Raw genomic sequence first — 16,539 nt, 5'->3', positions numbered from 1 at the left:
GAGCATGAAATTGTCCAAAATCTCTTGGTATGCTGAAGCATTAAGAGTTCCTTTCACTGGAACTAAGGGGCTGAGCCCAACTCCTGAAAAACAACCCCACACCATAATCCCCCCTCCACCAAACTTTACACTTGGCACAATGCAGTCAGACAAGTACCGTTCTCCTGGCAACTGCCAAACCCAGACTCGTCCATCAGATTGCCAGACGGAGAAGCGTCATTCGTCACTCCAGAAAACACGTCTCCACTGCTCTAGAGTCCAGTGGCGGCATGCTTTACACCACCGCATCCAACGCTTTGCATTGTGCTTGGTGATGTAAGGCTTGGATGCAGCTGCTAATATGAAGGCCACATGAAGTTTGGAAGTCTGTAGCGATTGACTCTGCAGAAATTTGGTGACCTCTGTGCACTATGCGCCTCAGCATCCGCTGACCCCGCTCTGTCATTTTACGTGACCGACCACTTTGTGGCTGAGTTGCTGTCATTCCCAAAAGCTTCCACTTTGTTATAACACCACTGACAGTTGACTGTGGAATATTTAGTAGCGAGGAAATTTCACAACTGGACAACAAAACTTGATGCAAAGGTGGCATCAAACCACTGTACCACGCTGAAATTCACTGAGCTCCTGAGAGCGACCCATTCTTTCACTAATGTTTGTAGAAGCAGTCTGCATGGTTTTATACACCTGTGGCCATGGAAGTGATTGGAACACCTGAATTCAATTATTTGGATGTATGAGTGAATACTTTTGGCAATATAGTGTATGTCAGAGAAAAGAAACCATTGATAAGACTGCCATGACATGCATATCCCTTACAAGTGCATGTATTTCAGTTTACAACTGTAATTTGCCTTATGTGTTACTGAATGAATAAGTGTGTGATGTGATGGATTAGCGCTTTGTCCAGGGTGTGTTCCCATTTTGTGGCCGATGTTTCTGGGTAGTCACTGGACCCACTACAACCCAGATGAAGTTGCATTTAAGGTGAAACTGGTTATGTGTTTGATAAAACATACATTTTAGAAAATACATATTTCTTTAAATGTGATGCATGATGATGCCTGAGGTTGTGTTGGGGTTTTATCTTCAGTTTGTGTAGACTTTTTTTCTTTAAAAATTTCATAAAATGTCTTGGTTCGTTTTCTTTAACTTTTATGTAACTTTTCATTACACCTTTTTATTTAATGACAAACTATTACAATCAATAAACATTAATAAATTACTGATAAAAATAACAGTAAAAAACAATCAGTACAAAAAATATAGCTCTGTTCATAGTCAGGTTTTGTAATCTGCAGACATGTTTTCACATAAATGATTCCACTGATTGTTTTCTTGTTGATGTTTGGAGGTCTTTGATGAGCTGTAAGGTTTTTGATACTTGCTCTGCATCCAAACTCTGTGCATAACTATTTTCTTTCCTCTGTTCACCTGAAGTCTTCTATCCTCCAGATTCTGAACCTCCTCCAAACCTGCGTTAGTAAACAGCCGATGGACCTCATCTGCAAAACAGCAACACTATTTGTATTCTTTATCTACAGTGGATTCAGAAAGTATTCAGACCCCGTGACACAATTTATTGTGGTGGTGTTTGTTTTTGAATGAACTGAAAATTAATTTTGCCCATCATCTGCCCTAAAATATTTTATTTATCTTTTATTTACATAAGTATTCAGGCCCTTCATTGAATACATTGTAGAAGACTCATTGGCAGCAGAGACAACCTCTTGGATATGTCTTTACAAACTTCGTACCACTGGATCCCATTCTTCCTGGCAAATCATCATAATCTGATAGCAAAGATTCAAAGACAGTTCCTTGAACTTCAAGGCTTTATTTTTGTCCTGACTATACAGTGGAAACTGTGGGCCTTCAAAGACCCTGATGTGTGCCTTTCCAAACTATGTCAGATCAATTTAAATTGCAACAGGGTAGACTCCAATTGAGTTCTAGACTCACATGAGTTCTAGACATGTTTTTATCATTCTGGTTGATGAGTAAAAACGTCAATTATATTGATTTAAAATTAAATCCACAACACAATAAGTGTGCAAATCTTTAAGGAGTGTAAATACTTTCTGAAAACCATGCTATAAAAATGAACAGGGTGTGAGTCTGATAATATAAACAGTGCTTAAAACCATTTTACCTTTAATAAAAAAGTATACACAAGTTCCATCTTGTCTTGTGTAGAAATTTTCAGACAAACACTGACCTGCCAAGGCAGAGAATCTTTGTTAAAGAGAGTCACCATCACATGAGAAAACAGTGTCAATACTGCCATATCAATGCTTACATTTTAAATATGGTTACTTCTTTATGTAACATTTTAAACCAAATTACAAGTATGTGGAAAAGCATACTTCGACTTCGATTTAAACATCTGGTTAATGAGCTTTATTTTAACAATTGCGATTAAAAAGCTGTGCCATCAACTCTACACATTAAATATGTTTCACCAAATATCTCAAAACTGTGAAGTTTTCAGAAATACCTTTTTTGAATCTAAGCTGAGCCAGGTCATATCTGCCATAATCTCTGAATAGCATGATGCCCCCATGCTTCAGGTAGCCTGCTAGTTTATTCAGCACTCCCTGCATCCTGTTTGGCCAGGAACAGCAACAAACACATGACCTCATGAGGTACAAATGACATACATGAGCATACAAAAATTTTCATATACTTTTCATTATTAAAATTTAATAAAGACAATTCCACTAATTTAAACCCACTGTTCTGCTATAAACACCCAACACCCATCTAACTAAAGAGAAATTCCAAGGACATTTAAAAATAATTTAGATACTGAGAAGTAAATAAAGTAAACTATAAGAACCAGTTGTCCAAAGGTATAAAACCTTTAATAGCAGTGCTTGGGTGGTGCAGTGGTAAAACAAGCTTGCCCACCAGTGCTGACATTTCAAACTCGCGAGTTCAAATATCAGCTCTGCTATTGGCCAGCCGGGCACCTATACTGAAATAATAAGGAGTACCAGAATGATCCCTTATAACATCAAATCCTTAATGAGCACAAACAAAACCAAAGACCAAAAGGCTCAGCTGTGGCTGATGCTACTATACAAAATAGTATGTTAAATATTTAAACCATTATTGAGTTAAGCACTAAGAGGTGCTAGCCCACTGCCTCTAGTTATTGGGAGGTACCACTGGGTGTGACTGTAAGTGCTAAATCAGGTATACAGATCTGATATGAGAGCAGCCAAATGAAAAAATATTAAAATAAAAAACTGAGCACTAAATTGGCCAAATATTTTGAACAGTAAATGTGTTTTGGGATGCAGTATTCTGTTTGGAATGTGGTTCGGGATGAAGCATTGTGTATATTTCTAAAAAATGTTTTATTTGTAGCTTATTAAGTCAATTAACAAAGCATCTGAAAAATAAACACAGGCAATTCTTAAGGTAAACAGGTCTTGTGGACAAATGCTGATTTAGACTGATATAGCCGATTTAGATTTTTTTTCTTGGAAAAAGGCAGGTGATTAATGTGTTTATTGACATGCCCAGTACATTTTATGCTGCATATTCCAACACCATACCTGTCAGGGTGGATGGAGGAGAGAACAAAAACCACAAGAATAACATCTAGACTCTCGTGAGGAAAGGGAAACTGGGACACATCATCACAAACGTCATGTACAAATGCATGGCACACTGCAGGGTCATAGTCTGGGTGATCCTGTAGGGTGACAAACATTGGACCATGATGTTAGATGCCAAAGCAGAACCTATTTTATTTTTACCCCAGTTTAACAATGCAAATATACAGAATCAGGACATATTTAATATTTGATAAATCACTATATAATAACATAAAAAATACATTGTCATATATTAGAGGTATCAGATTTTTCAGTAACTTGCATGCATTTTCACAGGTTTAAAAAGCAACAATGCATAGTTAGACGTGGGAGTTAATTAAGGTACACCGTAAACATACAAGCTTTGTACTTTGGCTTTTAGAACATAATTTACCATTCAAATGTAAACCCTACATAGTCTGTACACAGGAAACAGCTCACTATTTCACAGGGGACACAACATAATGTTGTAGGTTTAAAAAAAATGCACTCTCATTATGTTGCTGAGTGTTTTTTAACAGTTTTGTGTCCCAACTTGCAGTTACCAGTTAAATTTGTGTTACATTTTTTTTTTTTAATTCGGCTTGTACAACTGCTAATAGGACAACTATGCATCAACCATATGATACTATTCTAAATACGTAATATATATTAATTTATACACTACATACATTTAGCACATGGGTGCAATTTGGATTGTAGTCATGCTAACATTAATGTTGCTCCTATTGAAATGATTAAATCTCTGTACACCAATCACATATTCACAAAGGTCATGTAAATAACCTGGGGCCCTGACAGCTGTTCTTGACTCCAGATGAGCAGTATATTGGTCCTTAAATTGAACCAATTATATTAACTCAGTTGTTCACTCAAAAAAGAAAAAAAAAAGAATAAACATTTGCATTGAAATAAGCACCAGCACAAGCTCAGAGAAAAATAGCTAAAAGAGGCAGACTAAAGTATTTTAGCTAGTTGAACACACCAGATTCAAGTCAATAGCTACTTTCCAAGGCCTTTGTAAGCTAAACTGGTATGACATAGGGGGAAAATGCAAATAGAGGAAGTCTGACACCTGTTATAGATTTAATTTATGATAATTTGTTATGACTTCTAAATGTCAGCATAGTTTTCACATATTAAAACTGATTAATAAAGAAATTATGAATGCAAAGGCATCAGAAAAACTGTCTACCTTAATACGTTTACAAAACTTTTAATTTTTCGGGTTTTTTTGGTCTTAAGTTTGGCTTTAAACAGACATTTCTACTAAGAATCATTTTACAGATACAGTATTTATTTTTGATTGTCATCTTCCACGAGTAAATTTTAGAGTCTCCTGAAGATCGAATTTTCTTTCTGCACAAGCTAATGTATTCAGTGTGCTAGCAGCCTGCTGCTACCATTTGATAAAAGGCTCTGCATTCTGACAGCATCAAATATCAACCAGGCCAATAGGCACACACACTGACACAGTAGCCATTTTGACATATCTGCTGTCTGAAAACGGGTTAAAAATAAAACAAAATGAAGGCTGAAAATAGTCTAATTAATGAGATCACCATAAAAAGAAGGACAAACGTGCATTTCCAGAGAAATATGTAAAGTTAATGTATTTACCTTAACAAGTTTGATTGCTTGTGATGAAAAGTCAAAACAGTAAAGAAACGCATCAATGCTCCTGAAAAACGATCAATTATTCAGTTACTTATAGTGATATTTATTCTAAAATACATTATAAACATGTACAGTAGTCCGACACTAAATATTTTACTGAACAGTCAAATTGACAAATAAATAAATATACTTTACAAGTGAAATATGTAAAATTTGGGTGTTTTCAAATAGTCCAAAAAAAAGATTTTTCCAACAAATGACAATATAGAAACAGGCAATAGTTTTTTTTTATCTAGTTCAGGGGTGTCAAACTCATTTTTACCAAGGGCCACAGCTGCATTATGGTGGCCCTCAAAGGGCCAATTCTAACGTATCCTGATGTGATTGCAGTCTGTGTTTTAATTCTTGGACAATTTGTTGTTTTTCTTGGAGGCTAAATTCTGTGTTTAAGTCACTATTCACTAGTCACTAAGTAACTATATATTTAAAATGTACTGTATATCTACAATTATATTGTACTCCTTTACCACAGACAAGGCCTCATAACACCAGAGACGTACCGTTTTTTCTTCTTGAAGCACAAACTTGTATTCACTTTCCCATCTTTCATCTAATTCCCTTCCTTCCGCTTCAATTTTCTTTTCTTGTACATTTTAGAATTATTTGTAAATATTTAACACAGTTCCTGATAATGCAACTTTTTAATAACTAATTTATAATTAACTAAGCTTAGTCTAATACTTAAATGTTTGATTAAAGTTGACCAGGACATTTGAAAAAAAGGCAACTGTGTAAAAATATTCTTTCTGGTAAATAAATATTTACACATATTCGGCATCAGACCTGCAAAAAAGACAATAAAGGAACAACAGACAAAAGATAACAAAAAATCTAATAAATGTGTAAATTATTATTAATAATCATACACCATAAATATCTTGTATCAAAACCAAATGCTTTGAAATGCAAACAATTATACTTTATTATTCACATTTATGTACAGTTATGTATAATGCACATTTATTGTTTTATAATATACCATAATATTCCTACACAACATTTGGGGAAATTCTTTGTTTGTAAATTGGTGATTTTTGTTTAGTGCTAAATAATGGTTTATAGTTTAACAAATTACAGCCCTACAAACATCTAACCACTATTTTCACAATTAAAGCACATTGTTTGTAAGCTGACAGTACAAAAAATAAAGACAAATGAATTAGGTGTGTTATTAACCTTATGGTGTTGATGATGGGAAATACACTGTTGCCTGCACCACAGCCCACCTGTAACAAATATACAATATATGTCACACACCGTATCAAATAACATTTATATTTATAAAGAAATCCGGCAAGGGTGTTTTGCCCTAAACTTGAACATGCCAAATGAAGTAGGCTATTAAAATAAAAGCCTGCAAAAAAAGTAATTAACCTCCAGTATCCTGAAAGATGTGTGTTGGCCAGGGAAAGCAGCAGCATGGTGAGGTTCCACTGTAGAATTGTAATCAGGGTGCTGCTGATGATATTTCTTTCTAATTACATTTTGGTTTTGAGCAAGTGAGTCTTCCTGCTGGACTTCCATACTGAACTTAGTTACCTCCTGTTCTTCTGGGTTACAGCTTGTCATAAATCCCTTGGGCAAGAGCTCAGGGAACTCAGTAAAAAGCCAATGACGATTTTTGAAGAACTTGTTCTGATGTAGTTCATAAAATCTGTTCCAGTACTTGTTGGCATCTTTATCAAAGCTGACTAAAAGGAAAACAAAAAGCTTAAAACTATGTGTGAAGGTTACAACCTTACACATACATTAATATTTATTAATGAAATTGTTCTAATCGTAATTGTTTGGCATGATCTTACCTTGCTCTTCTGCTGGAATCTGTTCTGTGGAGTTGTCCTCTGCCTTCTGTCTGGCTTTTTCCATCTCCTCTGCTGACCACTGAACATGATCCCTGAAACGAAATGACAGAAACATATGTGATTTGCCCTTAAAAGGCAATCAAATACCAGCATTTGAATTAACCTTGTCCTGAAGATAATAATGAGGCATAAATAAAAGGGGTTGAATCAAAATTCCCTTCCTTTAGCTAAATCAGAAACGGATAATACCACATGTTATGCTGGAAGATGTCATCGTGGTTGGTAAGAATTCTGGCTCCTAGTGGTGCAGGAGGTCGTCCACTGTAGAGTCTGCAGGTTCCATGTCCAACACCATGGAAGACAGCTGAAACCATCAACTTCAATTTTCCTCTCATTTTCTCTCTTTCATTTGGTAGTAAAATAGGCTGCAAATAGAACACAGAACTTACTGATATCTGTGTGAAATACAGAATTGTAATACATTGTTTATAAATTGAACTGGAAAAGCCACTAACCAAATTAGTTCAGCTTTATTTGTATTATGCTTTGAATGACTTCGGTCAAAGCAACACTAAATCATGTTCTATAACAATCTATCCAAATTTACAACCAAAGAAATAGAAACAGGATAGAAACAGGAGGGTTGTGCCAGGAAAGGCATCCAACGTAAAAACGTGCCAAGTCTGGTATGTAGCCAGGCCACATCCGCTGTGGCAACCCCTACATATACAGGGAGATAACAGAATCCACCCACACAAATATACGAGGGTTCTTTAAAAAGTTTCCACACTTTTTTAAATTCTATTTATTAAGAATTTCAAAAACAAATTACATCACATACACAGTTATCATCTGATGCATTTTACGTCTTACCAACTTTGTAATGCCATCAGCAAAAAATTTTTCTGGTTGAGCGCACTGATGCACCGCTGCTTTCACAACATCATCACATAAAAATTTTCTCCCCCTTAAAGCTTCTTTGAGCGTCCAAAAAGGTGAAAATCAGATGGCGCTAAATCCGGACTATAAGCTCTCTCAGACACCGATTAATTACTACTCCTCCGTTTCCGCTTCCAACGGAAATATAAAAATGCTTTATACATTTTATATTGTTTTTAGAGCTCATTACCAATGTTTATTACGTTAATGTAGAATCACCTTTCTTAATTTATGCAATTATTTTCTGATTATTAAATCTGCACATGAGCGTGGGCAATACAAATGTGAATATTTGCAATGCTAATTAAGCACTTCAAGCACTAATTCTTGAACTGAATTAAGAGAAAGATATATGATTAAATAGTTCTTATTAAATACTATTATCGCGTAATTTATGTGTTTTATTAGTTTTGTTGTATACTGACACATCGTTATTGTCTGAACAAAGTATAATATCGTGATACATTCTAGTTAGCGTCGAACTTAACCCTTTATGTGGCTACTATTTGTCATCCGGGTCTTTACGTTGCGTGAGTGGAAGTGGATGTGAACAAGAAGGCGGAATGCACCGAGACTCCACACATGTGCAGGAACTGTGTTGGACTACCTGTAAACAAGCTGTAAACAAGCTGTAAAACTGTAACAGTTACGGCTAATTTTAATCGTAATTCTAACCTTTAATCAGAATAAGGTTCTCGAAAGGGCGCGCAGGCTGGAGCTATATATGTAAACTTAGCTAGCAGGTGTGCTAAAAGCATGCACATTATCCGGAGATTCTGCACTCATAAACCAAACCGTTATTTACGTTATTCAGTAGCAAAACATTCGGTCGCTAACAAGCAACGCTGAGTTTAATTATAATTCGCTTAAATTCGTTTAAAAACATGTATCATAGCTGTATAGCTTAGTGACATGCTAGGAGGGACAGTCATGCCGTAATTACATTATTTAAAGCTAGTATAAACGTAGCAATCAGGCTAGGAACACCGAGGATGTCTTTTTAAGTCAGTTTATTTAAAAAAAAAAAAAGTTATTAATCAACGTACCTGTGTACGATTCTATACAGTCTCCATGGTGTCCACCTCATCCTCCATGTGTTTGTATGAGTCTCCTGCAGTGCGTCCTCTAGCGAGAATAAGGAACGCCTGCGTCCTGCTAGGCTGTAGGTCAGCAGGATTAAGCTCTCATGACTTTGGTGTATTGCTGGGATCGAACCTCAAAATCCTCAAAAATATTATTCTGCAGGTATTTAATCATTTTCACGCAATCACTTATTTAATCACTTACTCACAGCTAGGTACAATTTAAAGTTGTCAGTTCTGCTAGTGTTTTTAACTCAGATGGGTTGCATAGTTCACTTGGGGTGCACATTCGCTCCAAATGAAAGCAGTTTCAATCTAATGGAGATACACATTTTTAACCTAGACTTTACACTGTATGATGAATTACCTTGGTGATAGTTGTTTTATATGTTGCTTCATGTTGTTTCTCCAGGATGGTGCTGAATTCACAAAGGTGTGGACAAAATCGTCAAAGTCTCTCATCTTGTATGAAAGTGGAAGGATATACTTTGAGAATTATAGGTGCTGCTACAGTAGGTAATTTACCCAGTTCTCTTGTTTGTGGCAACAATTATAATAGTGTCAAGTTTGTCTTCATATTAGTGCATGATTAATTGCAGCCTGACACCTCAACCACAGCTGTTGTATGAGTTACCAAAGCGTCCTAAAGCTGAGAAGATTGAGGATTCCTTATTATTCCAGTGTCCACTTGTAAGCACACTCTGAGCACGTTTACATGATTAAATATAGAACATGTCATTAAAACATTAACACCCGACATCAATATTTATTTCATGAATTAATAGGTTTTCATTATTGTGTTTATTACAGGAGAAAGTGCTCCCATCAGCCAAGGATCAGAAACCCAGCCTGCTGGCACTAACAGCAAATAACTGGTTGTATCACCTCTCAGCTGACACAGGAGAAACACTGCACAAAATCTACCTCTCATCTCATTTCAAATTCAGGTATTCCAATTAATATCAACCAATACAGCAAATACATTATGTAACTATGAACATTGTTTGGTTTTGTTTTGTTTAAGTGATGATTCATTGTGATTCTTGGAAATGTTTTAATTTACTGTTCGCTATATTATCAGCAGTTTCCCAAAGAAACCACAAAAATCTGTGGCTAAGGGGTTAAAAACAGGACAAAAAGGCAATAATATGCAAAACTTGTATTTTAGCTGTTTAGTTTGCTTGATTAAGACAACAGTTTTTGCAGTTCTTATGTCTGCACCATCCTGTGTGATTTGAAAGGTCGCTGGCATGGGATGTCTGTCAGGAAACATTTTATGTCAAGTCCAGTCAGCATAAACAGACGTCAATAGCACGACAGGTAAAAGCATTCTTATTTCTAACTATTCAGATTTTTATTTTGAATACAATGAAGAATACTTGCAATATGCCATTGTGCATGTTTCTCTGTTTTTCTGTAAGGCTGGTGTTGATAACGTACTTCTGCATTTGGCCATATTTAAAGTCGCTCCTCTTAATGTCATTGGACTGCTGGAGATCAACAAAAAAGTAACCAAAATTATTATAATTTTTAAATGATATTATAATCAGTGGTATTATAATGAAATATGTCTTAAGACTGATAAATGACATAATTTTAGGTCTTTGGCAAAACGGTGATAGATGTTCTTTTGGCTCAAGGAGTCTTGGCGGTGTCACATAGCTCAAAATGTGTAAAGCTTTACAACTTTGAATACATTGTGAAAAAGGTAAGGCACAGTTATGGAATTAAATCTAATAATCATTAATGGTCATCCATCTTTTCAACATCTTTAAACAGTAAAATTTTCATTTCAGTTCAGAACTAAAAAGCTAGTGCTTGGACATCAGTGTGATTTAAATAGTACTATTGGAATAGTAGGAGATGCTCCCTATGGCATTCCGATCAACATTCTCATTACAGGTTAGTAATCACCTTCTATTACCAAGATCTCTATAGTGCAGATAGCTCAGTGATCTGTTTGAGCTTGACTATTTTCAGGTTCCATTTTTTATGTAGGATCCAAAGCTATTTGCATACCTTTACAGATCTAAATGATGGCAATGATCCGCTTTGAACATTGGCCTGTAAAGTAAAATGTTTGTGTAACTCCTCACACCCTACAGAGTGTCCTCCAGCACTTTTTGAGATGTCTTACTTGGACAATGGGATCCAGATCGGAGGCCATCCATGGCATTACATTTATACACCCAACCATAAGAGACACAGGGGAACACATCACATCTGCTCTATCACCAATGGCACCTTGGTAATTATTCACACTTGTACATATATTAGCAGCAAAGCACTGCTCGTATATCATCTTCATCAGAGCTCGTTTTGGGATCAAATGCTTACTCAGTATTAGTTTAAGTATTAACTATTAACTATTTTCTTGTATGATCGCAATAAACGTGAACACAGTAAACAAATCCCAACTGAGACATTTAGCGTGAAAATTTCAATTATTGAAAAAGTTAAATAATTATTTTAACAGTTTATCTTAAAATACACTGAAAACAGCAGCTATCATTATACTGCAGTTTTTGTTACATATATATATACAGTGTATCACAGAAGTGAGTACACCCCTCACATTTCTGCAGATATTTAAGTATATCTTTTCATGGGACAACACTGACAAAATGACACTTTGACACAATGAAAAGTAGTCTGTGTGCAGCTTATATAACAGTGTAAATTTATTCTTCCCTCAAAATAACTCAATATACAGCCATTAATGTCTAAACCACCGGCAACAAAAGTGAGTACACCCCTAAGAGACTACACCCCTAAATGTCCAAATTGAGCACTGCTTGTCATTTTCCCTCCAAAATGTCATGTGATTTGTTAGTGTTACTAGGTCTCAGGTGTGCATAGGGAGCAGGTGTGTTCAATTTAGTAGTACAGCTCTCACACTCTCTCATACTGGTCACTGAAAGTTCCAACATGGCACCTCATGGCAAAGAACTCTCTGAGGATCTTAAAAGACGAATTGTTGCGCTACATGAAGATGGCCAAGGCTACAAGAAGATTGCCAACACCCTGAAACTGAGCTGCAGCACAGTGGCCAAGATCATCCAGCGTTTTAAAAGAGCAGGGTCCACTCAGAACAGACCTCGCGTTGGTCGTCCAAAGAAGCTGAGTGCACGTGCTCAGCGTCACATCCAACTGCTGTCTTTGAAAGATAGGCGCAGGAGTGCTGTCAGCATTGCTGCAGAGATTGAAAAGGTGGGGGGTCAGCCTGTCAGTGCTCAGACCATACGCCGCACACTACATCAAATTGGTCTGCATGGCTGTCACCCCAGAAGGAAGCCTCTTCTGAAGTCTCTACACAAGAAAGCCCTCAAACAGTTTGCTGAAGACATGTCAACAAAGGACATGGATTACTGGAACCATGTCCTATGGTCTGATGAGACCAAGATTAATTTGTTTGGTTCAGATGGTCTCAAGCATGTGTGGCGGCAATCAGGTGAGGAGTACAAAGATAAGTGTGTCATGCCTACAGTCAAGCATGGTGGTGGGAATGCCATGGTCTGGGGCTGCATGAGTGCAGCAGGTGTTGGGGAGTTACATTTCATTGAGGGACACATGAACTCCAATATGTACTGTGAAATACTGAAGCAGAGCATGATCCCCTCCCTCCGGAAACTGGGTCGCAGGGCAGTGTTCCAGCATGATAATGACCCCAAACACACCTCTAAGACGACCACTGCTTTATTGAAGAGGCTGAGGGTAAAGGTGATGGACTGGCCAAGCATGTCTCCAGACCTAAACCCAATAGAACATCTTTGGGGCATCCTCAAGCGGAAGGTGGAGGAGCGCAAAGTCTCGAATATCCGCCAGCTCCGTGATGTCATCATGGAGGAGTGGAAAAGCATTCCAGTGGCAACCTGTGAAGCTCTGGTAAACTCCATGCCCAGGAGAGTTAAGGCAGTTCTGGGAAATAATGGTGGCCACACAAAATATTGACACTTCAGGAACTTTCACTAAGGGGTGTACTCACTTTTGTTGCCGGTGGTTTAGACATTAATGGCTGTATATTGAGTTATTTTGAGGGAAGAATAAATTTACACTGTTATATAAGCTGCACACAGACTACTTTTCATTGTGTCAAAGTGTCATTTTGTCAGTGTTGTCCCATGAAAAGATATACTTAAATATCTGCAGAAATGTGAGGGGTGTACTCACTTTTGTGATACACTGTATATAAAGATATTTTAAGTAATATATTATATATAAAGATCTAATCCATCTATGTATTTTTTTTCATACTCTCATATCCACACTAAGCTCACATTAAACTTTTATGCTTTATTATCCTGTGTTTCTTAAACAGGCAAAGAATGGTGTCCAGAATATGAAGTGTGACTCGCTGGAGGCAGACTGGATCTTCTTCCACCCTGATGACTCGGGGAGGATTATCCACGCTGGACCCACCAATATAAAGTGAGGCCTCCAATACCTGCACACTACTAAATTAAATGAAACGATAAATGTAAACAATATGTAATACTATTGCATTTTAGTAATTAAAGATGAGTATCTGGGTATTTCCTATACAGTATTTTGAAGATTAGACCGGAGACAGGATGTGACTTGCACTATGAGGTGGTTTGTGATTTTGCAATCATTGCATCCCGAGACAGCAGTGTAAGCCTGCATTTTAACTTGTACTGTATATTTTACTACATTTATAACTGAATAATTAATAACAATATGAACTTTTACTACTGTACACTGTGTTTATAAAAATAGGATTTTTTTTAAACAATTGTTTTATGTTCCATCTTCCATTCCATCGTTTGACCAGTAGTAAAACAGTAATGGCTTTTCTTAACTAACGGTTATGTTTTTTTTGTTTGTTTGTTTTTTTCTTTTGCCTGAAGGCCACCTCCCAATTGACAGTGACCTCCTCTGGCCGCACAGTAAAGAAAAGGTTTCAGCAGCTGGACGATGATTCTATACAAGAGGTAAAATAATGCAGTCTTAAACCATTACCATAAAAGCTATATGGAAAATGGATTTTCCTTTGGCAAAAGTGTATATTAATCTAAAATGCAAGTGAAGATTAGCAACATTTATCAGTAGGAAAGGTACAGAGGTTAACTGAGCAGTCTCATCGGATGTTCAGATTTTTTTTTATTTGATGACTACATATCATCTCTTATGTTCACCAATCAGATTTTTGGCTTGCACCACTTGGGGGCCTTTACCAACACCTGTAATTGACTTACTGCCTTTAGTAATGAGCAACTTTAGGAATCTAAATTTATATTTACTTTCTACTCCATCTCTTTCTTAACTTAAAATATAACCACAGTTTTCACCTAGTGGAACCTACTATATTGCTGCCTAAATACGTGATAAAATCATGAAATTGTTTAGGTTACCCTGATTTTAACATAAGCCAGTAAAAATCATACACGTTGCTACAGAACTTCACAAGTTCACAGTTGGAGTAGCTTATACTAATATGATTATATACCATGAGGCTCTATTGATGGCAGTGTCCAACATAATTGTATTAGATTAAGAAACTAATACACCATGACAAGAGCTTAAGAAACAGAACATGTCTAGCCCAGCTTTAATTTAATGATCCATATTAAGTGTTAAAGAATTAAGAAACTAAACATCTCACTCAAGAAATATCCATGATATGTTCTGCAGACATTTAAGATGGTTAAATATGAGGATGAGCTGGATCTGCTAGCTGTAGTGGATGTCAGTCACTCAGGGGATGAGGGACAGGCCTGTGTTCGTCTCCATCACAATAAAAGTGGTGAATTACTCCAGAAAACTGTCCTTCAGGAACCTTGGGATGTGGTATGTATTAAAGAGAGCTGTGACCTAAACCTTAAAAGTGTTAGTTATTAGTACTTAAGTGGTATAAGTTTTTTTTTTAATAAGTATTTTTTTTTTTTTGCAGACTTACAGCCATGAAGTCTATTTCGACAGGGACACAATAATTCACATTCAACAAGAAAGGAACAATAGTTACTGCTGCCATGTTTATAAAATAAAGCGAAGGACAAACTGACGAACTGCCAACATGAACTGACATACTTGTTTCACTGTAAATATCTTTAAAGGCCTTTAATCTGAAAAATATTGTTTATGTTTTTGTTAAATTATTTTCATACTCTTTTTGAAACGTCATGGGTTTTTGAGAGACCCTAGGGATACATGTGTTTGTACACTTGATAATGATTTGTATTCACTACAATGCTCACGTTTATCACCTTTTTTACTTTCTACATGTTTCATATTTCTAGGAAAACACAAACTTGGCACAATATCATGTACAAAAATAGACTTCAAATCTTAAAATACAAAAACACCACAAATCTGTCTCAATAAATTGATTTAATAAAACCAGAAGTACGTTTTTTTTTTCCAACATGGACACATTGTCAGCAGAAGAGCTATGACAAAAAAACACTACACATTGGGCTTCAATAAAATGCACTTTTATTAAGGTACAGTAAATATGGGTTATTTGGTGAATCATTTATTTATTAAAGCAACAAGCCACGAGAGACCGTGCATTACTGCGATTTTATCACGGGGAAGGTTGTTTTGAGACGTCTTTCCCCGTGCTAAAATCTTAACAGTAATGCACGGTCTCGAGTGGCTTATTGCTTTTATAAAACGGCGGTCAACATAAAATATAATAAATACAACAATGTTTAATTCATAAATGTATTTATTGTGTATAAACTTACAATAAAGCATTCTTCCGCGACGCAAAATAGTTCGATTAACAGTGTTGCTAGGCAACATGAGGGCAAAAATAACATTAATTTTTTCTATTCAGTGGCGTATTAATATGGAATGATGTGAGGTGGTCATAGGTGTGAGTTTATCGGGGATTTTACAACGGCTTCGAACGCGGCTCAGCCAATCAGATTTTAGGACCGGAACTATCCGTTTTATAAAATATAATAAAATACAACAATGTTCAATTTATAAATGTTTTTATTTACAAAAACACTTACAAAAAGCATTCTTCCGCGACCCCAGGTAGTTCGTTAAGTGTTGCTAGGCAACATGAGGGCGAACATAACATTCACTTTTTCTTTTCAGTGGCGTATTAATATGGAATGATGTGAGGTGGTCATAGGTGTGCGTTTATCAGGGATTTTACAGCGACTTCGAACGCGGCTCAGCCAATCAGATTTTAGGACCGGAACTATCCGTTTTATAATCATTAATTTTCACTAACTGCTACATCCCTACCAAGAGTCACAAAGGGATCATTACACACGAAAAAACTTGGGTGCAGGGCAAGAACACACCCTATGGTAACTGGTAATGAGTCTTTAACAGCACTGTGGAGGAAGTTTGGCTACTAAACACACATACAAAAATATTTGTGAGAAGTGATATATTTAAAACAGTATAAAACTTAATATAGCTAAATGAATACCCGTGCAATGCGCGTTTTAGTGT

General features: G+C 36.3%; 2 protein-coding genes across 3 annotated transcripts; one reads left to right on the top strand and one right to left on the bottom strand.

Moving 5' to 3' along the window:
* Positions 1 to 1,179: 1,179 nt before the first annotated feature.
* On the bottom strand, positions 1,180 to 9,148 carry mettl8 (methyltransferase 8, methylcytidine). 2 transcript variants are annotated; one of them, XM_063005471.1, is made up of 10 exons: positions 9,070 to 9,148; positions 7,334 to 7,509; positions 7,085 to 7,176; positions 6,657 to 6,973; positions 6,459 to 6,508; positions 5,226 to 5,286; positions 3,564 to 3,703; positions 2,498 to 2,604; positions 2,153 to 2,218; positions 1,180 to 1,505 (listed from the first exon to the last, which is right to left on the bottom strand). In XM_063005471.1, the coding sequence occupies exons 2-10, from the start codon at positions 7,477 to 7,479 to the stop codon at positions 1,282 to 1,284; spliced, it is 1,203 nt and encodes a 400-aa protein (XP_062861541.1). In that variant the 5' UTR covers positions 7,480 to 7,509; positions 9,070 to 9,148; the 3' UTR covers positions 1,180 to 1,281. The 2 variants fall into 2 exon arrangements, with proteins under 2 accessions (XP_062861541.1, XP_062861542.1); XM_063005472.1 differs by lacking the exon at positions 9,070 to 9,148 and adding an exon at positions 8,699 to 8,802.
* Positions 8,632 to 15,462, top strand: dcaf17 (ddb1 and cul4 associated factor 17). The gene is made up of 15 exons (XM_063005470.1): positions 8,632 to 8,766; positions 9,090 to 9,268; positions 9,518 to 9,621; positions 9,705 to 9,795; positions 9,916 to 10,052; positions 10,347 to 10,425; positions 10,527 to 10,613; positions 10,706 to 10,813; positions 10,902 to 11,007; positions 11,211 to 11,353; positions 13,424 to 13,533; positions 13,650 to 13,737; positions 13,974 to 14,057; positions 14,758 to 14,913; positions 15,017 to 15,462. The coding sequence occupies exons 2-15, from the start codon at positions 9,095 to 9,097 to the stop codon at positions 15,125 to 15,127; spliced, it is 1,578 nt and encodes a 525-aa protein (XP_062861540.1). The 5' UTR covers positions 8,632 to 8,766; positions 9,090 to 9,094; the 3' UTR covers positions 15,128 to 15,462.
* The last annotated feature ends 1,077 nt before the right edge of the window (positions 15,463 to 16,539 follow it).

Source organism: Trichomycterus rosablanca, chromosome 12 (assembly GCF_030014385.1).
Source record: "Trichomycterus rosablanca isolate fTriRos1 chromosome 12, fTriRos1.hap1, whole genome shotgun sequence".
NCBI lineage: Eukaryota > Metazoa > Chordata > Actinopteri > Siluriformes > Trichomycteridae > Trichomycterus > Trichomycterus rosablanca.
This window is presented reverse-complemented; position numbering and strand designations above follow the sequence as displayed.